General features: G+C 36.7%; 1 protein-coding gene across 9 annotated transcripts in view; it reads left to right on the forward strand.

The window, feature by feature from the left end:
• The window catches only part of ATP2C1 (ATPase secretory pathway Ca2+ transporting 1), a 178,846-nt gene that overhangs the window by 153,296 nt on the left and 2,311 nt on the right, over positions 1-23,239 (forward strand). For 6 of the 9 annotated variants that reach the window (XM_050777766.1, XM_050777726.1, XM_050777776.1 and 3 more), the window contains 8 exons: positions 1,737-1,787; positions 2,718-2,884; positions 4,830-4,898; positions 5,469-5,585; positions 6,397-6,544; positions 7,086-7,181; positions 8,349-8,490; positions 10,045-10,169. In XM_050777766.1, the coding sequence (XP_050633723.1) occupies positions 1,737-1,787; positions 2,718-2,884; positions 4,830-4,898; positions 5,469-5,585; positions 6,397-6,544; positions 7,086-7,181; positions 8,349-8,490; positions 10,045-10,169 (915 nt within the window). The remainder of the gene's footprint in view (positions 1-1,736; positions 1,788-2,717; positions 2,885-4,829; positions 4,899-5,468; positions 5,586-6,396; positions 6,545-7,085; positions 7,182-8,348; positions 8,491-10,044; positions 10,170-23,239) is intronic. The other 3 variants (XM_050777735.1, XM_050777786.1, XM_050777757.1) reach the window with 1 other exon arrangement.

Consider the following 23,239-nt stretch of genomic DNA (forward strand, 5'->3'; position numbering starts at 1 on the left):
CCTCCCTGTTCCTGTATCAAAATTTTTTCCTTGCTGCTGCACTTTACCGTCAGTATACAAACATGTTTCTTCTTCCATTAAAAAATAATGATAGGCCGGGCGCGGTGGCTCACGCCTGTAATCCCAGCACTTTCGGAGGCCGAGACGGGCGGATCACGAGGTCAGGAGATCGAGACCATCCTGGCTAACAAGATGAAACCCCGTCTCTACTAAAAATGCAAAAAATTAGCCGGGCGTGGCGGCAGGCGCTTGTGGTCCCAGCTACTTGGGAGGCTGAGGCAGGAGAGTGGCATGAACTTGGGAGGCGGAAATGAGCTGAGATCGCGCCACTGCACTCCAGCCTGGGCGACAGAGCGAGACTCCATCTCAAAAAAAATATATATATATTATAATAATAATAATAGTAAAGAAAAGAAAGGAAAAGGTGGCAGCCGAAATGGGAAGGGAAGAGAAGTGGTTTTCTTTTTTTATATGGAAGGGACAACATGTTTTTGTATACTGATGGTTAAGATGTAGCAGTGAGGAAAACATTTTGGCACAGGAGGGAGGAGAATTTCTGGAGTAATGATCTTAATAGGTAAGGAAGGTAGAATCTTTGACCTGCAGTAGATGCCTATTCAGTTCATTGTAGTAAAACCAGAGCAGTTTAGTTCCTGGATACATATACTGAGTTGGGGGAATTGTGGAAATTCTCTTCTGATTCTGATTTCTCCAAAGTAGGAAGCAAGGTGGTCAGCTGAGAAGGAGGCTAGAGAAAGGGGACAGATTGGAGGTATGAGGAGAGAAAAGTAATATGAACTAATCCTCTAGGAGAGTGGGAAAGAGAATGGTGTATTATGTGTATTGAAATCACCATAACTTGTAAATATTGTTGGAGAGAGTGACATGACAGTGAGGCAGAAGTTAAAAATCATTGTGAAATGAGGGGTTGTGAACTCTGGAGCAGTGAATGCCTACAGTTAGTGAGTGACAGTCTCATCTGACATTCAGAACTGAGGTTTTATGAAGGGAGAATAGAGGATACCATGCTCTACCTCTACGCTCTTCCGGTGGTACTATTTGAGGAGGTTATAGGGATGGCAGTGTTTTGTGGAAACACTAGGTTAGAGCAAAGTGAAAAAGAGTAAAAAATACAGGAGATTTGTTGGGACACAGTGAAAGGATTTCAGGAGATCAGGAGATGGGGTCAGAAAAAAGGATTAAATACGTGTTTTGGAGAGATAAAATCATATAAGCAATTTAGAGGTACAGTGGAAGAGAGGCTAATGAGTTAACCTGAGTAAAAGGGAATGAGCAGACACTTGACACTAAAAAATGGCTCTACAGACATTGAGAAGCAGCTGTTCTTTATTGCTCCTGAAGACAGAACAAAGGGAAAAGGCTATTTTAGTTGTATGCGAGTGTTGTAGGAAACAGACGCAAGAGAATTTTTCCTTTTTTTGTCTCTGGAACATTTCAAGAATAAGGCTGTTTTCTCTCCAGAGTTTACACATAATGGTAAAAATTGGATGACTTGTTTAGATTGTGTATTTCCTGTGGTACCTTTGGTAAAGATCGAAATGACCATATCAAATGAATGTCTTAACAAACATATGGCATATTGCTTAAGCTTGATCTCAGTGGCAAATTAAATACAGCTTAAATTGATGAGTTTTTCATCATTAGTTATGAATGCATGGGTTATTCTGTGGAAATCTTAATATTGAAAATTTTTAGTGTATCTTGTATTTTAACAGGTTGCAGTATTTTACAGAGCTAGCCCAAGGCACAAGATGAAAATTATTAAGGTGAGTGTCTAAGAATCAGATTGTTTTATTTCTGTATACAAAATGCTGCTACTTTACTTTTGTTATGTTTGCATTACAGGAAGTAGAGCATCAAGGTCAGAAATACTGTGAAGCAAAACAGTGTTTGTTTTTGTAACAGCTTGACATAGAAACACTAATAGAGAATTTAGTTGGCATAAGATATAGAAGAAAACTTGAACGAAGTATCTGCAAATGTAGCTTTCTTTAAACAGACAGTATAAAAGAATGTTCTAACTGGGGTCCATAGCCAAGTCTTCCCAGTGTGAATAGCGGTAATAAGTTAGAAACTAAATAAATACAGCAAGGAAATAGTGTTGTGATAGTGTGAACAATACTTAAAAGGCTATGATTATTTATATTAGTCAATTATATATAAAGCAACCGATATAGTATCCAGTAGTTAATGGTCTTAAGTTATTAATCATGATAACCAGCCATTGTGTAGTTCAGAGTTTCTCAACGTTGGCACCATTGACATTTTGGACTAGATAATTCCTTGTTGTGAAGGGCTGCCTCGTGTGTTATAGAATGTTTAGCAGCATCCTTAGCCCCTTCCCATTAGATGCCAGTGACATCCCCCAAATCACGACACTCAGAAACATCTCCAAACATTGTCACATGTCCCCTGGGAGATAAAATTGCCCTTGGTTGAGAATCATTGTATAGTTGTTTGAAGAACAGAATTTAGAGATACAGTTCTCACAGATGGAAATATTAGTAGCAACTTTTTCTAAGCTTTATCTTACTGAGATCTCCATTGGTTGAAGTTTGTTGAAAAATGGGTGGTCTATATTATTCCTAATCTTAATTATGTGAAAAATAATTAGGGAGAATTTGTTTATTGCTTTGTATGGAAGCAACATTTTTATCAGAATTCCTTCCTCTCCCCTGTCCTCTGCTCCACTGTAGTCACTGCAGAAGAACGGTTCAGTTGTAGCCATGACAGGAGATGGAGTAAATGATGCAGTTGCTCTGAAGGCTGCAGACATTGGAGTTGCGATGGGCCAGACTGGTACAGATGTTTGCAAAGAGGCAGCAGACATGATCCTAGTGGATGATGATTTTCAAACCATAATGTAAGCTTTATTTCAGTGAATGCCTATCAGAGAATCTTCCCCTATCCTTTCCTGTCTCCCACCCCTAGAGAATTCAACTGGAAAAGAATTAGTATTTAAAAATTAGGTAAACTAAACCATTTTTCTAGGGTAATTATCCTATTTTATGGTCTGTTGTATAGTTCTGAAGAAAATGATTTGTGTGGCTGGAACAGACATAGTAAATGGCAGGACTCTCCTTTAAGAAATATTTGCCAAGTGCCAGCCACATGTCACCTTTTTCTGGGCACTAATATGATGGTATAGTAATGGCCTTTATGTTAAATTCAAGTAGTTAGAATTATGCATATGTATGGCTCTTTTTTGGGCCTTATAATAAATATTGAAAATTATGAAGTTTCCATCCATACCTGTTTTTTTATATCAGTAATTTATTCATGTTGCCCTCATTTAATGTTATAATTTATTAAATTTAGAAAGCTTTATTTGTGTAAGCCACAGTTTCCAATTAAGACTCCAGTGTAATACATGGTGGTGTCAGTTTTACAGTGTTCAGTTGGGGATCATGTGAATCCCATTTATTTATTTATTTTTGGTAGCCACCTGTTGGATGACCTGAGTTTAGTGATAAATTCTAATTATATGTTCCAGGCTGTTTTATTACTCTGATTTGGCCTACAGCAAAACATTTGGGAGCTCAGGGCTCACAGTATTTGCCAAGCTTTTGCAAAGATACGAGTTTTTTCTTTCCATTATTAGAATTATATAGAATTCTTAGAAGAAACGGGAAGTTGATTAAAAAGCCTAGATTTTCTTGGATTCAGCTAAATGAATGAGAGAATTTATATGAATCCTTATAAACTGTGTTCTCTATTTAATTCCTCTGCAACATGTGATCTACTTGATGTGTAGGAACACCATGTAGCTTAAATTCTATAATTCTTATATATCTCATTGCCATTTGATTCCTGACATACATTAGTTTAAACCTTTACTCTGCGTTTTGTACCACTAAGAAAAATGAGCTTAGAGGAAGGTGAAGAAGATAATCATGGCTGGGCATGGTATCTCATGGCTGTAATGCCAGCACTTTGGGAGGCTGAGGTGGATGGATCACTTGAGCCCAGGAGTTCGAAACCAGCCTAGGCAACATGTCAAAACCCATCTCTCCAAACAATAAAAAAAAAAAATAGCTGGGAGTGGTGACTTGAGCCTGTGGTCTCAGCTACTCTGGAGGCTGAGTTGGGAGGATTGCTTGAGCCAGGAAGGTCGAGGTGCAGTAAGTTAAGATTGTGCCACTGCACTCCAGCTTGGGAAGCAGAGCAAGACCCTGTCTCAAAAACAAAAACAAAAAATCATTTTATGTATTATGAATGTGAAGTATTTTCTCTTGTGGGGAGAGACAATGTATGATTTTAATGTTGAAATATCTTCTTCAGAATAAGAATTTTAATACTGTGACAAATTAGTTCAGGTAGAGCTTAGGCTTGACTTTAATTCTTTGCTAAAATAAATGTTTCCATATTGATACATGTGTTGTATTAGTTGAAATTTTATTTATTTATTTGTTTGTTTGTTTGTTTGTTTGAGACAGAGTCTCACTTTGTTGCCAGGGCTGGAGTGCAGTGGTGTGATCTCGGCTCACTGCAACCTCCGCCTCCCAGGTTTAAGCGATTCTCCTGCCTCGGCCTCCCAAGTAGCTGGGATTACAGGCATGCGCCACCACACCCAGCTAATGTTTGTATTTTTATTAGAGACGGGGTTTTGCCATGTTGGTCAGGCTGGTCCAAACTCCTGACCTCAGGTGATCTGCCAGCTTCGGCCTCCCAATGTGCTGGGATTACAGGCGTGAGCCACAGTGCCCGGCTGGAAATTTATTTTCAAAATTAGCTCCACAGTGTTTTAGTATAGATACATTTTTATATGATAATATTTTCTCACTTCATCTTTATTTTTTAAATTTCAGGTCTGCAATTGAAGAGGGTAAAGGGATTTATAATAACATTAAAAATTTCGTTAGATTCCAGCTGAGCACGTAAGTTTGCAAGGAATTTGTCACCATGGGTCTTCTGGATAAATTATATGAAAAATAGAACCTAAGCAGACTGCCTAGAAACTTACCTGCCTTATATTTCTGAGCATTGTTCATATGTCAGTTTTCCAAAAAGAAAATTTATTGTATTCAGAAATTTAAAGTGGCATGATAAATAGGTTGTAAATGTAACAATTAGATGTCTATATCATCAAAATATATAAATCTTTGTGATTTATTTAATAGCTCATGAAATCAGGGATGAGTCACATCTCATTGTTTCCTCTTGGTATCTTTTTCCAAAAGTAGAACGGGTATCGTGTAGTCAAAAAACGGTTACCGAAATACTGTTGAAACTATCATGCACATATAAAAATTCTTTATTTGTTGCTGTTGGCTAAACATCTTGAAAATCCTTTGTTAAAATACTATTAGCTTTAAAATGTCCACATGAATGAAGAATAGTTTACAGTCTTCCTTTAAAACCATAGTAGTAGTGAAATTTTTAAGTGGTATCATATAATCAACAGATTTACTATGCTGATATTTTTAAATGACTCTCTTTTTCAACAGGAGTATAGCAGCATTAACTTTAATCTCATTGGCTACATTAATGAACTTTCCTAATCCTCTCAATGCCATGCAGATTTTGTGGATCAATATTATTATGGATGGACCCCCAGCCCAGAGGTATGAGTTTTTTATTGCATGAGCTGGAAAAACAAGGAATGTGTGCTACCCTGATAATTAAGTTTTAAAACTTGATTTATGGACAGTGTTGGAAAACTTTGCAGCAAATGTTTTAACATTTATATTATAAATTGTGTGATGTGCGTATTTTATTTATTCTTTTTGAGTGTGCATGCAGTGTAGATCTGAGCCTTTCCACTGAGATGCCTAGCGTAAGGTTGAGAATAGATCAGGAATAGGTGCTATCCCTGTCCTCAGGAAGTAAGCCTTTTATTTCTAAAAATTGGATATAATGGAGAAATTTCTGGGTTCAGTGTTATTATCTAGGTTCTGCTGTTGTCAGTTTTAGAGACTTTGGGAAAGTATTAGAGGACCTGAGTGTCATAACTTTTTTAAAAAATTTAATGCTAATGGAATAGTTGAGTGATAGATGTCATTTGGCCACTCCAGCAAATCATCCCAGTCAAAACCTCTTTATATGAAAGATACTTCAAAATTCAATTGGTAGGTCATGTATTTCACACCGTATTTGAGGTAAACTTACATGTAAATAAATTGGATGGTTTTTTGAAAGTTGATTATCTATCCCCTGTCAAATTGTGCCAAACAAATAAGTTAAAGAGGAGAGAAAAAGTGACAAAATCAGTGTTATTTTTGTATAATCATAGCCAAGGTTTTCTTTATGATTCAACATTTTGTTTCCATAAGAAAGCATTTAATTTGCTGAATAATTGAGGTTAGTGAGGTTGTGAAAGTAACAAATCCAAACCTCAAAACTTGAAAGTAATTTATTTTTCTGTTTGTTTTTAAGCCTTGGAGTAGAACCAGTGGATAAAGATGTCATTCGTAAACCTCCTCGCAACTGGAAAGACAGCATTTTGACTAAAAACTTGATACTTAAAATACTTGTTTCATCAATAATCATTGTTTGTGGGACTTTGTTTGTCTTCTGGCGTGAGGTATATTCACTGGCCAAGCTGCTATATTAACATGAATTCTATATATATAATAGGATTCCTAGTTATTTTGATGGGTTACCCAGAAGGCTGGGAAGTTAAGGGAGCCTCTTTTAGTGAAAAATATGATAAGAACATTTTAAAAGAGTTTGATTTCCATCTTTATGGATAAATAAAATTATTGATTCATGTATTAGAATAAATCTGCAGAGAAGTATCAGATACAATAAAAAGAAATGAAAATTTAGAGAGAATTTTGAAAACCTGAGTCTTAAAATCATACAACCACTTTATTTTTAAATAATAACAGTATTTTAATATCTAATATATAGTTCATGAGTTTTTTTTTTTTACTTTTTATTATGTAGACTACAACTATTCGCTAGGTGATTTATAGGAAATTTGGGTAGCTTTTACGTTTCGTATGTTAGGCTAAAGCTATTTCTTCCTAATAGAAAGAAAATATTTATATTTTTTAAAAAGCATGTTATTTATCCATTAAATTCAGCCACTGAAAAGTAATTTCGTTATTACCTCTTGACAGCTACGAGACAATGTGATTACACCTCGAGACACAACAATGACCTTCACATGCTTTGTGTTTTTTGACATGTTCAATGCACTAAGTTCCAGATCCCAGGTATGTTTAGGTGATCTTAGTTGATTGACTTGATTGACTCACTTGAGTAGACTGCTTTCTAATAAGTAGGCAAAGATTATGGGTTTTAAGCTTTGCTTAATTTTGTAACCACCGATTGCAGCCCCAGACATAGCCTTCTTATAAACATGTGCCATTGGTCACAGTGAGGATGGGGCATTTGCGGGAGGTAAGCTTTATGTCTGACTAGAACATAAAAGTATTAATAATTCACAGGTGTTGTCGTCTGGGTTTAGCTGGCTATAGCTATAAGATAGATCATGGTTAACATTATCTGAGCATAGAACAAACCTCGTAGGTTCTGTTGAGATTTTATTAATCTCATCTTAGAAGACAGTATTGCTAGGAGTACAATAGCAGTTTTGTGCCAGTTTTTTTCCCATCACTCCTGTCATTGTGTCAAAGCTTAGGACATTTTAATTTTGCTTTTCTTCCCTTGTTGTATCTTAAGATGTGACTGCTGCTTCTTGGTCTAAGTGTTTTGATAGAAAATAATGGGCTAGAGCTTTGTGGTACTTTTTTAGAGCATATTGTCCTTAAAAACTAGTTTCATTTGAGGCGTGACTATTCATTTCAGCTTTAAAGCACTTTATGAATTCTTAACTATATTACCATTTGCCATGCTAGAACTTCCGAGTACAGTGAATTCTCACTAATTGACCAATTTTTGAAGAAGCTGTAATTATTTTTTTATGAAAAGTGGTTTTACTTTTTCAGTACACACATAATTAGGTCCATTCTCCAAGAAAGGATTTTAGATATCTACCTTAGTGAGAATGGATAGAAACGATTTAGCAAACTACAGAGAAGTTTCTTGATGTTTGGGATGTTAAAAGAAGAAATGATTTAGCAAAATACAAATAAAGTTTCTTGATGTTTGGGATGTTAAAAATGGTCTCATTTATATAGTGTCACTTTTTTTTAAGCAAGCCCTTTCTTGATAAATAAAATAAAAGCTACTTTAATATTTACCCTTATTCCATCTGAATTATTCCAAAACAATAGTAAAATTTAAGAGATTTCATAGAATTGACACTGTAGAATTCAGTGATAAAGTTATACTGCTTATTAAAAATTAGAAGTGAATATAATAAAGAAGTTATTTCTGTGACCAAGGAGTAATAATTGAACTCTCTGCTCTGCCAACAGACCAAGTCTGTGTTTGAGATTGGACTCTGCAGTAATAAAATGTTTTGCTATGCAGTTCTTGGATCCATCATGGGACAATTACTAGTTATTTACTTTCCTCCACTTCAAAAGGTTTTTCAGACTGAGAGCCTAAGCATACTGGGTAAAGAAAACGTTATCTTTATCATTTATATACTTTAGATAAATCATATTTTCTAATGTGTTCGTTTTAATTTTAAAATTCTTTTAAAATAGCAAAATAAGTAAATCACTTGATTTGAAAAAGGAATCTATTTTTTCATTTGGGAAAGCTCAGGGGAATTACTCACCTAAATCCAGGGTTTTGGTTTTTGCTTTTTTATAGGTTATCAATTGTTATAAAAATCATATTATGTGATTCTCAAATATAGCAAATCAAAACCTGCTGTATAGTTTATAACTTTTTATGTACTATGCCATCTTGTATGAAGAGAAAACTAGACTTAATCTCCCTGGAAACCAAGTTGCTCTCTTCTTTAAAGTTAGAATTTTCAGTAGTTAAACGAATAATTCTTTCTTATTCTTTCTTGTTTGTACATTCTAATTTCACAAAATGTCAGTCTGACCCAAATAGTAGAATGTTTTATAAAGATTATTTGGAAATTACACATTATTCTTACGTTACCATTTATTATATGTATAGTACAGTGCATTTAAAAATCAGTTTTCCTATGTAAGTGTGAGGAATGATGTATTTGACAATAATGCTATCCTTTATTGAATTCTTAATTTGGGTATTTATGAAAATAGTTATACAGTGTCACTGTATTTTTTGTTACAAGTTAAAATTTACCTTGAAATTGAACTAGTTGAATTTCAGTATTTTAATTCCATATTCACATTGCTTCCTCTTTTTTTAAAAAATGGCATTTTAAGGAAACATCTGCAATTTTCCAAGCAGTAAATAAGAATTGAGATAGTGTGTAAAGTCTGTTGTAAAGACAAGTCTTCTATGCTTTGAAATAGAACATATTAATGTCAAATTTTTAATCTTCAGATAGGCATTTTCATTCAAAGTGTCTACTACTGTTGATACAGTACTTTTTTAAAGGGCTGTGTGATCTATGAAATAAAAAAACTCCTTTTGTTGGTGTTACTGATAAAGGCTAGCCACATAAGGTTTCAGGGATAGTGGTCAGAGGACTTATGTTCTAATTCTGGCTACTGCCTTTCCTAGTTATATGACTTTGGATAAGTCATTTAATATCTTTTTTTCTTTTCTTATTTTTAACTGAGGGTGATTGTGCCTACGTTATGGAATAGTTGTGAAACAATGTATTTGAAAGCTGTGGTGGCCAGGCGCCATGGCTCATGCCAGTAATCCCAACACTTTGGGAGGCTGAGGCAGGCAGATCACTTGAGGTTAGGAGTTCGAGACGAGCCTGTCCAAAATGGTGAAACCCCATCTCTACTAAAAATACAAAAATTAGCTGGGTATGATGGCACATGCCTGTAATCTCAGCCACTTGGGAGGCTGAGGCAGGAGAATGGCTTGAACCCGGGAGGCAGAGGTTGCAGTGAGCCGAGATCACACCACTGCATTCCAGCCTGGGCAACAGAGCAAGACTCTGCCTCAAAAAAAAAAAATTGTGGTAAAATGCTAGAAAAATGTAAGCTATTAAGCTTTGCAACTGTAAGTTTCAAAGAAATGTAAAACCCAACTTATTTTCTCTTGCAGATCTGTTGTTTCTTTTGGGTCTCACCTCATCAGTGTGCATAGTGGCAGAAATTATAAAGAAGGTTGAAAGGAGCAGGGAAAAGATCCAGAAGCATGTTAGTTCGACATCATCATCTTTTCTTGAAGTATGATGCATATTGCATTATTTTATTTGCAAACTAGAAATTGCAGTCTGAGGATCATTTAGAAGGGCAAGTTCAAGAGGATATGAAGATTTGAGAACTTTTTAACTATTCATTGACTAAAAATGAACATTAATGTTAAAGACTTAAGACTTTAACCTGCTGGCAGTCCCACATGAAATTATGCAACTTTGATATCATATTCCTTGATATAATTGGCTTTTGTGATTGAGTGAAACTTTATAAAGCATATGGTCAGTTATTTAATTTAAAAAAAAGGGCAAAACCTGAACCACCTTCTGCACTTAAAGAAGTCTAACAGTATAAATACACTATCTATCTTAGATAGATATATTTTTTTTTATTTTTAAATATTGTACTATTTATGGTGGTGGGGCTTTCTTACTAATACACAAATAAATTTAATCATTTCAAAGGCATTCTATTTGGTTTAGAAGTTGATTCCCAGGAGTGCCATATTTCAGCTACTGTATTTCCTTTTTCCTGTAATGTAAGCACCTCAGATACCATGTGCTACCATTTTTGTATCAAGTTTTTTGCACAGGATGTGACCACTGTCAGATCACTGTTCTTTTCTTTCTTTTTGTGATTGAAAAGCCTATACTACAATTTGAAGTAAATTTTTGTTTTTCTTAGTAAGTGTAAATGGTTGCTTTATTTAATTTAATTTAATTTTATTTTATTTTATTTTATTTTATTTTATTTTATTTTAAAAAGGTATGTCTTTGGTATAGCAGAATTAATGCAGGGCTATCAAGTGGTATTCTAGGATAACAGTGTCCATAATTAACACTTAGTCATAGAGTCAAAAACATTTAAGACTGATTGGGCTGAAGTTTATAATAAATTATATTAACATGTCTTCCTTTTTGAGTTAAAGGAGACTATATACTTTGTCAAATATCATTTTGTCATCCTCTAAATATAAATCCAAATACCTCAGCTAAGTAATTCTATTTTATTATTTTTGCTGTTATGTAGTTTTTAATCATATTTCTTAGGAAGTATAGGCTACTGGACTTAAAGAATAAAAAGTCCCCAAACCCAAACAGATGGTTTATGAACCAGAGTATATGTGGAAGATTCTTTCCTGGCCTTGCTCTGTGTGCATCTGCAGCTTCTTTGGCCTAGATTTTAGCACAAATCTGAGTCTGTCTCTTCTACTTTCATCACGTGTTCTGTACCTTCTTTTTGTTTCATTGGGCATGCTAGGGAGATGATGAATTTTGTGTGTAATGCCATCAGTTTTCATAAAAACTTGATGAGGTATAGGTCATTTGTTTTGAGTATGTGGGCCAGAAATTTAAAATTAGAAATTTGTTTTTCTGTTGAATATTTCTATCTATAAACAGAAATGGGTCCCAATTCTTAGAGGTTTAATCCTTCTTGAAGCTAATAAGTTTTGTATTTTATAATCTTTCAGGATGACCCATTCCTTAGCTTTTATCCAATATGAAACTACAAGTGTTAGCACTGAACTATTGTCATTGATAGGGAAAATATCTATTCTTTGAGTCTTGTTACTGAGGCAGTTGAGTGTAAGGAGCTGCCTGAAGTTTATTCTACTTAACCCTTTAAGGCTGAATTGTCAAATGTACATTGTTCCATGTCATTAGATGGAACATGGAAGCCATTGTCTAATCAACTCTATCGTTAGTGACTTGATGTCTCATACCTTAATTTTGTAATGATTTTTCTTCTCTGTTACAAAGACTTGAAATACATATTAAATGCACGTTAATCTTTTGCTTTGCATTTTAGGTTCAGATTATGACTTGATTGAAATAAATGTGCCTATACATTCATTTGCTTTGTACTATAAAAATAAAAATGATTTCTTAAGTTAATGGCATCCCAGTGGGGACTATTAGCATTAAAATTATCCATATGGATGCTGAAGATACAGAAATTAAAATTATCCATATGGATGCTGGAGAATGCATAGTACACAGAATCTATGATTTAAAAAGAAGTTGAATGTACAGTACAGATCCAGATTGCAATTTTCCATAATATATTAATCCAAGTTGACATGGATGATTTAAATGTGCTGGTATCTAAATTTTAAATTTTTACCCCATTTCCTAATCCTAGGACTTGCTAGAGTCCCTAACAATACTAACTTATTTGATGTTTTTCCCTGTTAAACTACCTTATGGAGTTATTTGGCCCCATAATGGCTAAACGTCAGGGAAGGAAAGAAAAGAACTTAAAATAATGCACTGATGAGGTAAACAGTTCTGAAGTGATCAAAACTGGCCACACAGAACAAGGCTGAACATGTTGTGTCACATTTATGCTGGACATTGCATAACCCAGAGATGAAACAAAAGTGAAACCATGCAACCCAAAGACCCTCCCTTCTCAGGATATAGGCTTTGTTTATAGCAGTAACCACCCTCACAAGAATAAGACACATTATTTACCTGTCATGTCCATGTAGGGTATGTATTTTACATTGGTAGTCTTTTTGAGATCACTTAAGTTTTGGTCTCCTTGATACACTACATAAGTAAAGTATGTATTGGTTACACTTAAAAATAGTTTCTCACTGAAATGAGTTGGAGGCAAACAATAAACTAATATTTAGGAAACTTAATTAACTTTACCTTGCTTTCTGCCTCTGTCACTTGGCAATTCACTTCCGCATATGACTCATCCATGAAGTTAGATGATGAACTGGTTATCTTTTCATTACATTTATTTAGTACCTGGAGTGTGCTAGAAGTAGAACGATGATGGCATCCCTGCCCTATAGGAGCCCATGAACACAGATAGCAGGGGATATTACTGCTAATAAGCTATTTCAAGAAAGTTAATAGGGATCTTTGCCTATTTACTTTAAAAATACACATAGATTAAAATGAGTCCAGTGCACATTTCACTAGATAATTTCCTTGACGTTGGCTTTTGAAAATCTTTGAAGCACTTTTTAAGACTGAGCTCCTGCAATCCAAACAGCAGCTGATTTGCACACTAAAATGTGGTATGGATATTCATCCTTAACTAGTATGTGATTGGACAGAGAGATCACTCTGATGGTTAAGTTTCCTTGAGCTCAGCTACCACTTGAACTATTAACTCTTATTTAATGACATTATTTTGGGTTTTGGTTGTCAAGAGTTGGTTATTGTTAATAATGGATAATGGTTAACCAGTCCCTGGTATTAATGTAGATACAGTTGTCCATAAACATTGTTGTGGGTTTAGATTTTTTTTAAAAAAAGGTACTATCGTGCCTTCAGGAAGTTTTCAGTCAGTTCTGGAGACCAATGTGAAATATATCCAGTAGGATGGTAAATGTTGTCCAGAATGCTACAGTAGCTGAAGGAGACAAATAACTTCATGGGATCCTCAAAGAAATTTGTCATGGAAATTGCCTAGAACTAGTGACAGCTGAATCAAATTTTAAGTTGGGAAACTCCAGCTGAGAAGCAGTAGGACATTGCAGCCAAACAGCAAAGACTCTGCAGAGGTGGTGGTAGGGGCTAGAAGGAATCTGAAAACCACAGTGAGTTTGACACTGTTAAGACCAGGAAGTACAGTGTGAAGGGTTGGAGAGATAGGCAGAAGCCTAATGGTGAAAGCAGAGACAATTGATTTGTCTGATAGCATGCCAGGGCATTTCAAGAGTTTGATGTGAGTTTGGATTTTTGTATCGTAACATGCTGATGGAAGCACAGAGGATCAGTTGTGAAGACTGAAATAGGGAGACCAATTAGAAACTCAAGGAAGCTTAAGGAGTAAAGGGATGATTGAGCTGTGGCAGTCACGATGGAGAGAAAGGCATGGAATTTGAATTGTCTTTTTTTTTTTTTTTTTGAGGCAGGGTCTCACTCTGTCCCCCAGGTTGGAGTGCAGTGGTGTGATCTCGGCTCACTGCAACTTCTACCTCCCAGGATCAAGTGATCCTTCCACCTCAGCCTCCTGAGTATCTGGGATTACAGGTGCACACCACCATGTCTGGCTAATTTTTTTGTATTTTTGGTAGAGGCAGGGTTTCACTTTGTTGCCCAGGCTGGTCTCGAACTCCTAAGCTCAGGCAATCCACCAGCCTTGGGCTCCCAAAATGCTGGCATTAGGTGTGAACCACTGTGCCCAGCCTTGAATTTGTATCTTCTGAGAGATAACATTGACGTGACTGGATAGGAGAAAAGGAAAATGGAAAAGATACTAGTCTGTGGCCTTTGGCTTGAATAGTAGAGCTATTAGCAGAAGAACCTAAGCTAAGCAGGGTTTAGTGGGACACAGGTCCATCTGAAATGTAAAGCTTGTTGTGTCCTTGAGATTTCCCAGCTGGATGTGTTAAAGCTATGGCTGACTAATTATAAGCTCGTAGAAAAACACATCCATTTTTTTTGTTGTTGTTAAATTAAGCAATAAGTGAAAGTAAACTCAGCTTTGACAGAATAAGATTTCCTTTAAAAACTTTCCTTTAGCATAGTTATTAATCAGCAAACGGTTGTATAAATTCAAAATGCAGAAGGACAAGATAATATTTCAGTCTCCTTTGTTATCGAATGTTAATAGTGAATCTGTTATTAAGGATACTGACTGGAAAACACTGATCTGAATTACTGGCAGCACTTTTTTTTGATACTTGCAGTAAGACACTTTCTAAGAGGTGAGAGTGTGTGTGTATGTATGTTTATGTGTGTGTCAGCGAACCACATAGCTTAAGGTATGCCACATGAGGAAACCCCAGTGAGTAAATAACATTACCATTAGAAAGCAGCTACTTACTCTGAATGAGTAATTGTGGCAGAAGAGTAGAAAACAATGTTGATTTTTTGTTTGTTTTTTGAGAAGGAGTCTTGCTCTGTTGCCCAGGCTGGAGTGCAGTGGCGCGATCTTGGCTCACTGCAACCTCTGCTTCCTGAGTTCAAGTGATTCTCCTGTCTCATCCTCCTGAGTAGCTGGGATTACAGGCGTGTGCCACCATGCCCAGCTAATTTTCGCATATCTAGTAGAGACAGGGTTTTACCATGTTGGTCAGGCTGGTCTCAAACTCCTGACCTCAGGTGATCCACGCGCCTCAGCCTCCCAAAGTGCTGGGATTACAAGCATGAGCCACAGCACTTGGCCTGTTTAGTTTTTTAAATTTTACGTGTAATTCTTTTGGCCTTTCTAGTCTCGTCTCCTACACAATGCTCCAGTACAGTCGACTTCGAGATCATTGTGGACAGTGTTACTTTAAGTTGAAATCCTTTTATCTCTGTCCCAATGTTGAGAATCAGAGAGAGCTTTTACCTCTACTTCAAAGCCCAGTGAAATGCCAACAAGAATAACCTTTCCAGATTTCTATAATGTGTCTGTGTGTGTGTGGGGGGGTACAGTTTCTTGAACACTTTTTTTTTGTTTGAGGCAAGGTGTTGCTCTGTAGTGTGATCATGGCTTCCTGCAGCCTGGACATCTGGGCTCAAGTGATCCTCCTACCTCAACCTCTCGAGTGGCTGGGACTGCAGGCACATTCCACCATACCTAGCTAATTTTGTGTATTTTTTTGTAGAGATTAGGTTTTGCCATGTCGCCCAGGCTGGTCTCAGACTCCTGGGCTCAAGCAATCTGCCCGCTTTGACCTCTCAAAGTGCTGGGATTATAAGCGTGAGCCATCACGCCCAGCCTAACTTCTTGTAAACACTCTTTAAATGTAGCAGTAAGTTTGCATATAACTTATTTAAATATGTTAAAAATAAAAATTATTTACATATAACTTATAAAATTGTGGGATTTTTATGTTTTAGAAAGCATTAAAAATTTAAGTTGAAAACACTTGTTGATAAATCTAAACAGAAATTTGGTAATCTCTTTCATAAATTAAGTGTCACAGTTTGGGGAGAAAAGTGAAAACAATTATTTGAGCCATTAGTTTTTATCCTTAGAAATCCTTTTCTAATATAAATCTGCTGGTGTTCTCGTGTACACATGAGCATATATGATGTAACAGCCTGTGCTTGCACAGCTGCTTCAGGTAGATGGTGTTTCATGTGCAGGTCACTGTGCACACCTGACTTTGCTATTCCTATTCTGTTTTACTCAAATCTGGCCAAACTGACAAATATACCGACAAAGGCCCGCATTTCTGTGGTGTTAGGCCTTCATGGCTGTTAGGCCTGACAGAACTTCTTTTCATATTTAACGCAAAGGTGCCCTAGCATCATTATTTCTTAAGCAATAGTTGCATTGCTCTACTTAGTAACCCTTTTGAGTAGAAACCACATCTCATTGTTATGAGCACTCAATGCCAGAAACTGAGCAAATCGTTCTATATAAATTCCAGAGATCCATTTTTGGGCTCTGGATTTGTAGGTTTTGAAAATGTGCCTTTTAATAGTTTTAAAAAAAATTACTAATCTTCTCAACTACATTAAAGAACTTTCTATTAAAGTGTTCTCTGTGATAAGTATATCAAAGTGCCCTTTAGTTGACAAGTGATAATTTGGTGCCATCTTATGGTCATAAATAAAATACCGTATAATGCCTGGACCATTGCTCTTGTCAGGTCTGCATCTTGCAGGCATACTGTGAAACACATGGTTTGTGCGTCTTACAAATAGGTAACTGTGTAGAAAATGTATGTCTGATAGGAAAGACATGACAAACTTTACATTTAAGCATTATTAGATCAATTTTAAGAAGTTATAAATTAGAATGTTTTAATTCCTATTTCTGTCTCATATTCATCTGTGTGGTTGCGTAATAGGATTACATTAGATTTTGTAAGTATTTTTCTATATGGAGTGGGTCTGGATGGTTGGATGGTCCATGCATCAGCTAGAGGTATTACAAGTTAGGGAAATAGTTTAATTTAATCTTGTTTAACTCATCCACATGGAGCTATTATTTAGTTTTGGTGTAGAAACTATGGCCAGGCGTGGTGGCTCACACCTGTAATCCCAGCACTTTGTGAGGGTGGGGAAGGCAGGTTGCTTGAGGCTAGGAGTTCGAGACCAGTCTGGCCAACATGGCGAAACTAAAAATACAAAAATCTGTAGGGCGTGGTGTTGCATCCCTGTAATGCCAGCTTCTTGGGAGGCTAAGAACCAGAACTGCTTGAACCTGGGAGGCGGTGAGCCTAGATTGCGCCACTGCATTCTGGTCTGGGAGACAGAACAAGACTCTGTCTCAAAAAAGAAAAAGGAAAGAAAAGAAAGAAACTACGCCATGCAGGTCAGATTCTCCTGTTGCCTATTTTTGTAAATAAAGTTTTATTAGAACACAACTATGCACATTCATTTACAATATTGTTTATTGGCATTGTCATGCTATGGCAGCAAAGGTGAGCCGTTGCAAGAGACTATATGACCTGTAAAGCCTAAAATATTTACTATCTGGCCCTTTGTAGAAAGTTTGCCTACTCATTTAGATATTCAAAAAGAGGAAAATAGGCCTGTACCTTGCATTCAGTGGATTAGAAAGGAAGTGGCACCAATTTTCTCTACCCTCCAATCTCCCAACAGTATATTCTCTCTTGTATGGATGCACTTGGTAGCAGATTTGATGTCAGTGACTACTCTGAGTCTCCATCAAGGCTCCCATGTAGAGAAAGTCAGAGTGTCTCAGACTGTTGTTAAAACATCATCAACCAGGAGGACATGCCATCACATTATCAAGGCTTCTTGTTCTTACAGTAGGTGGAGTATTCTGATCTGCCGTCCCATCTGAATTGTGCTTCCCATCTCTCTCTCTCTGCTCACCCAACTTTTTATCCATCTGAAGCAGTCTTCTCTTGTCTGGTTGATGGGCTCACTTCTACCTCTTGGATGCAGAAGAGAAGTGGAGGTTTCCCTCCTATTGGTTGTACAAACCCAGAGAAACAAAGCTTAATCTGAATAGGCTAAAGTATATTATCTTGCTTAGAGAAGACAACATTTAGTAATAGTAGAAACTAAACTATCCTAACAGCTCAGTCTTAGGGAAAAAATATAGTCACTAACTCATTTTCTCAGAACAGAACATTCTAAACCAAAACATATCTGCATAGTTCCCACAGATACCAAAAGGTGACTATATATGTGCATATATACATAAATGTAAAAATATATTTATATTTTCAGAGAAAGACTTAGCTATTTTAACCAAATAGAATGTTTTCAAGAGTAGCAGGAATAGAAGAGATTGAATGTGCATTGTAACATGTTCATTTTTCATTTGATTTCTCTCCCTAAAAACAGAATCCAGTGAAACTAGCTGGAAATTCTTCTTTCATGTATTATCTCATTCACTTCTCCCATTTTAACAGACTGTCGTGCAGTCATGCCTTTTACATTTTAAAACTTCCTTCCTCAACATGAAGTTCTCATCTTAGAATTTTTACAGCTGGATGGACTTGAATTTAGTATTATTCATACCTCTGGAAAGAAATGCAAAAGCAGCTTATCCTGTATGGCTCAGAAAGCTGCTGCTGGAAGTAGGGTGGCATTTTTCCAAGAGTAGTATTTAATTTCAAATTGGTACAAGATGCAGAATCACTTTCAGCTGTGATGACTGAAGTGTGTCATTAAAAGACATGAGATAAACACCAAGTACCCCACATCTATCTTATTGAAAATACAGGGTCACATTTTGAGTCAGGCACCACTGAAAGTTTATCCTTTTATGGAACTTTCTGGTCTTGGTAGTGATGGCTTTCCAGGTGCTGCTCAGGTTCATGGTACGCCAACCAGCCAAACAGCATGTGGTTGAGAGCAGAACCCAGTGAAATCTGGCAACCTTGCTAAGGGTAAAACTGGGTTTGGCTTCCTTAGGATTATGGAGTAGGGCCAGGTTTATAACACTGGTAGTTGCAGGAAGAGGAAATTCCTAGGAAATGGTAATATCTGCTCTTCACCTTTCTCTCTCTCTCTCTTTTTTTTTTTTTTGAGACGGAGTCTCGCTCTGTCGCCCAGGCTAAAGTGCAGTGGCACGATCTCGGCTCACTGCAAGCTCTGCCTCCTGGGTTCACGCCATTCTCCTGCCTCAGCCTCCCGAGTAGCTGGGACTACAGGTGCCTGCCACCACGCCGGCTAATTTTGTTTTTGTATTTTTAGTAGAGATGGGGTTTCACTGTGTTAGCCAGGATGGTCTCGATCTCCTGACCTCGTTACCCACCCACCTCGGCCTCCCAGAGTGCTGGGATTACAGGTGTGAGCTACTGCGCCTGGCCACCTTTTCCTATCTTTAAACATGCCAAGGGCTCTTTCAAATTGAGCTTTAAAAACACTACAGAAAACTCTGAAAATAGGAAAAAGGGCTAAAGGGGGACAGGTACTCACATGGGGATAATTCCTTCTAGTCTTTTTTCATTATTTTCTAAGTTTGAGCTTGGCTGCCCATTGAAATTCTCTTGGTAGTTTTCTACCCTTTCCAGTGTGGCTACTGCTGGAGTTGCTATGATATTCTCACATTCCTGCCCGTGTCTCTTCTTCACCATATTTGATAGTGTTGATCTCCTTTGCCTTTGCAAAATTCTGCTTTTAAACCTATGGCAATTATGGTCTCAAACGTTGTCTTAATCTTTGTACTGCTTAACACTCACTTCTTCCCACATTCCTTGCTTTGCCCTGGCTTTTCATTGGGGATATAACAATGGCCATCACTTAATAACACATTTTTAGTATGAGGCACTGTGTTAAGTAACTTAAAAATACATGTTATTTTATCTTTTACACAATAATTTGGACTGTTAAAATCCTTTGCAGGTGGGGCAACTGAGGCATAGTCATTGATTTATTTCCTTTTGTGCACAAAGGAGAAAAAGAGAATTCTAAGGGCTTTTTAGCTATGGTCTTTATCTTCTGAAATTCAAATTCAGATGCTAAAAGGTTAATTTGAATTCTTTCCCCATGATCAAATAGCATGAAAGACCTGTGATTATATTTATAGGATATATATTAAACTTTCAAGGTCCAAGTGTCTCAAAAAGTGCTTGTACAAAATAGACTTCACATATAATTTTATCAGCACTAAATACAGAACATGATTAGGTTATAGTAAAAGTTTTCCTGTCTCTGCAGCTTTATCTCTAAAATTTATTCATCTTAGCTGCCCAGAGTTCCTTTTGTTACTTGAGCTGCTAACTGAAGACAATTTCCAAAGCCTAAGATAAGATTTCATTTGTTAGAACTGAATTAGAAAGAGCAGGACCTAATCACTTGATTGCAAACACAGGAAACTAGATTTTGGAAAGGGAATATGGGATGTATAACATTCTGCTTCTACACAGGTGTTCCTAATGTATATCTGATCTGAATTTTAAAATTCCTATTCTTTAAAGCCAGGTCAAAAGCCAGGCATGAGAATCTTCCTGTGATTTAACCTCTCATCCTGGTGACTGCTGTTTCCTTATTGTAGTATTCAGTCTGCACTTTGCCATTTTGCATCTGACAGACAATACTTTATATAATGGTAAAAACCACAGTTACTTTTGCACCAACCTAATAAAATAATCTCTTGTCATTTCATTGTGTGTTGTCTCCCAAGCAGCTTAAACAAGAATGTCTTCTGCAGGGGGTTCAGGTGCTATGTCATCATTCTTCGGTGAACCACCTTATATACTCCTGTGAAGTGCCTGTGACCTCTCATCTAATATATGTAGGAGAAGATATACACCAGGGTAGTATACTTAAAGGGACATTATTAGACTTTCACTCCTTTACTGCAAGGCTGGATAATTTTCAGTGGAATGGTCCTGAAATGGTTAGAGAAAGGAACCTGACTTATTACTTCTGCTGGAGGAGGACACTTTTAATCAAAGAAAAACATGATAGAGGTAATTCAGTGGTTTTAAGAAGCAGTGTTGATGACAACCCAGGAAATGGGACAGTTATATTAATATAATCTCCAGATTAGCCTCAAACTCCAGGAATCAAGGTAGGGAGGATTTGGTATAACAAAGGTCTTATATGTGTGTGTTTTTGTTTTGTTTTGTTTTTTGAGACGGAGTCTTGCTCTGTCACCCAGGCTTGAGTACAGTGGCGCTATCTCGGTTCACTGCAGCCTCTGTCTCCCAGGTTCAAGCAACTCTCCCACCTCAGCCTCCTGAGTAGCTGGGACTACAGGTGCCTGCCATGATGCCCGGCTAATTTTTGTATTTTTAGTAGAGATGGGGTTTCACCATGTTGGCCAGGCTGGTCTTGAACTCCTGACCTCAAATAGTCTGCCTGCCTTGGCCTTCCAAAGTGCTGGGATTACAGGCGTGAGCCACACACCCAGCACGGGTCTGACATGTTTATAGTCCCCATTAGATACATTATTTTCCAGTAACATTTCTTTTCAAAAATAGATGTACTTGACTGCTCTTTTCTTGATTCTTCTGGGAATAACCATCTCTTTGGAGATGGTTGTTAGTAAGATTATAAAAATAACCTTACTGAAGAGCTCCCATGTAATCCTCTGAAAATAATAAAAATTTCCTTATTTCAAGAACTCTTATTTAACAAAGTAATTGTTAGGTTTGAATATTCTAGGAGCAAATGATGTATTGTGTCTTTTGTAAATGGAGAAACCCAGTCAACACTTGGCAGGTGTGTGTTTGACACTGGCTGATGCTGGGCTCATTCCTCTAAGAGTATGGTACTTCTAGGAAAGTAAAGAAAATTGTTTATCAGATATTAGGAACTGTACATAGGCCTGCTCAAAATGGCAGCTTTAAAGCTACGTTTAGGGCTATTCCTGATGGAATATACCAGTGGGAGAGTACAGAAGGAAGAACACAATTTGTATGAATACAAGTAAAATGAAGGTTGAATATATTTTCGGATCTTGCCCAATGCATTTATTCTACTTGGTTCTCTTTATTTTCAAGTTCTTATTTGGAACTGGCTTGCACCTTCATAACTCTTCAGGTATTTCTAATTTTAGCAGCCTCTATTTGGCAGTATTTTCCAGAGCAGTACCTTTTAAACTTTTTCACTACAGTCCACAGTAAGGAATACATTTTACACAATGACCTGATACATGATATGTATATCTGATATTTTCCATTCGAATTTTTTCATTAAAAAATAATGGGTGTGACTCATTACTTTCACATCTCATTAATGGGTCAAAATCTATAGTATAAAGAGGGCATAGAGTCTGGTGTTGCTGCATATATCTCTGATATTTTCACTTCTCACTGTTTCCTCCTCCTCTAGGTCTAACAGCTCAGGATGCTGTTTCTTATTTGGCTGGGGCCATTAGTTTCAACTTCTGCTTTAAAACCTGGAGTGTACCTAAAGTGCTCTTCAATCCTGTCATGGTCTCATTGACTTAAGTACTTACTTTTAGTAGAGACAGTTTTCTGTCTGGCATCCTCACTTCTCTACCTTTCATTGCCCAGACTTCATACTAAAGTACAGAGAGGAAACTGTTTTTAAAAATTTTTGAAATGATAACCAGCTGCTACTCAAAGGCAATAATTGAGTGGGACTTCTACTCTTTCTGAGAATGTAGCTGGCTAAATTGCTGCAATTTAAAGCGTATAGCGTATATTACCGTTAACTTGCTGAAATGGAACATGAGAAGTATAAACATGGTTTCAAACATATTTAGAAATACAAAAGTTTCTTAAATCAGGTTGTATTTATTAAAAGCAAAATACAAAATAACTTGGAATTCAGATTGCTGTGATGTTTATCCCCTAACAGGTTAGTCCTAAAGAAAAAGTTAATTGTTTCAAGGGAGGTAACAGAATAATTTTAAGTAAGGATTATATTAAATACATCTAGTTTGATGCAAACTGAGTTTTATTCAAGGTCGGAGGCCTCACTATGTTCCTCTAAGTTTTCAACCATTAACAACCCAAACCGGTTGTTTCCCTTGTACCAACACTTGGTGTGTGCAGTGGTTCTCCCTCTGTTCTTAGAACAGCTGGTATTCTGTTTCTTCTGCCTTTTTTTTTTCGAATTTGATTTACCTTTTGGTAGGAATATTTCAGTGGGGGCATATGACCTTGTGGCATTGAATAGATGTTCATAAAGTTGCTTAGCCTCAGGACACATGCTCAGGAGACTTTCTACAGAGGTGGATGCTAGCAGTTGTTGGCATAGCCCGTGCACCAGGCTTCCACTGTACAGTCTGTTCAAAGGGAG

This window comes from Macaca thibetana, chromosome 2 (genome assembly GCF_024542745.1).
Source record: "Macaca thibetana thibetana isolate TM-01 chromosome 2, ASM2454274v1, whole genome shotgun sequence".
In the NCBI taxonomy this organism is placed as follows: Eukaryota; Metazoa; Chordata; class Mammalia; order Primates; family Cercopithecidae; genus Macaca; species Macaca thibetana.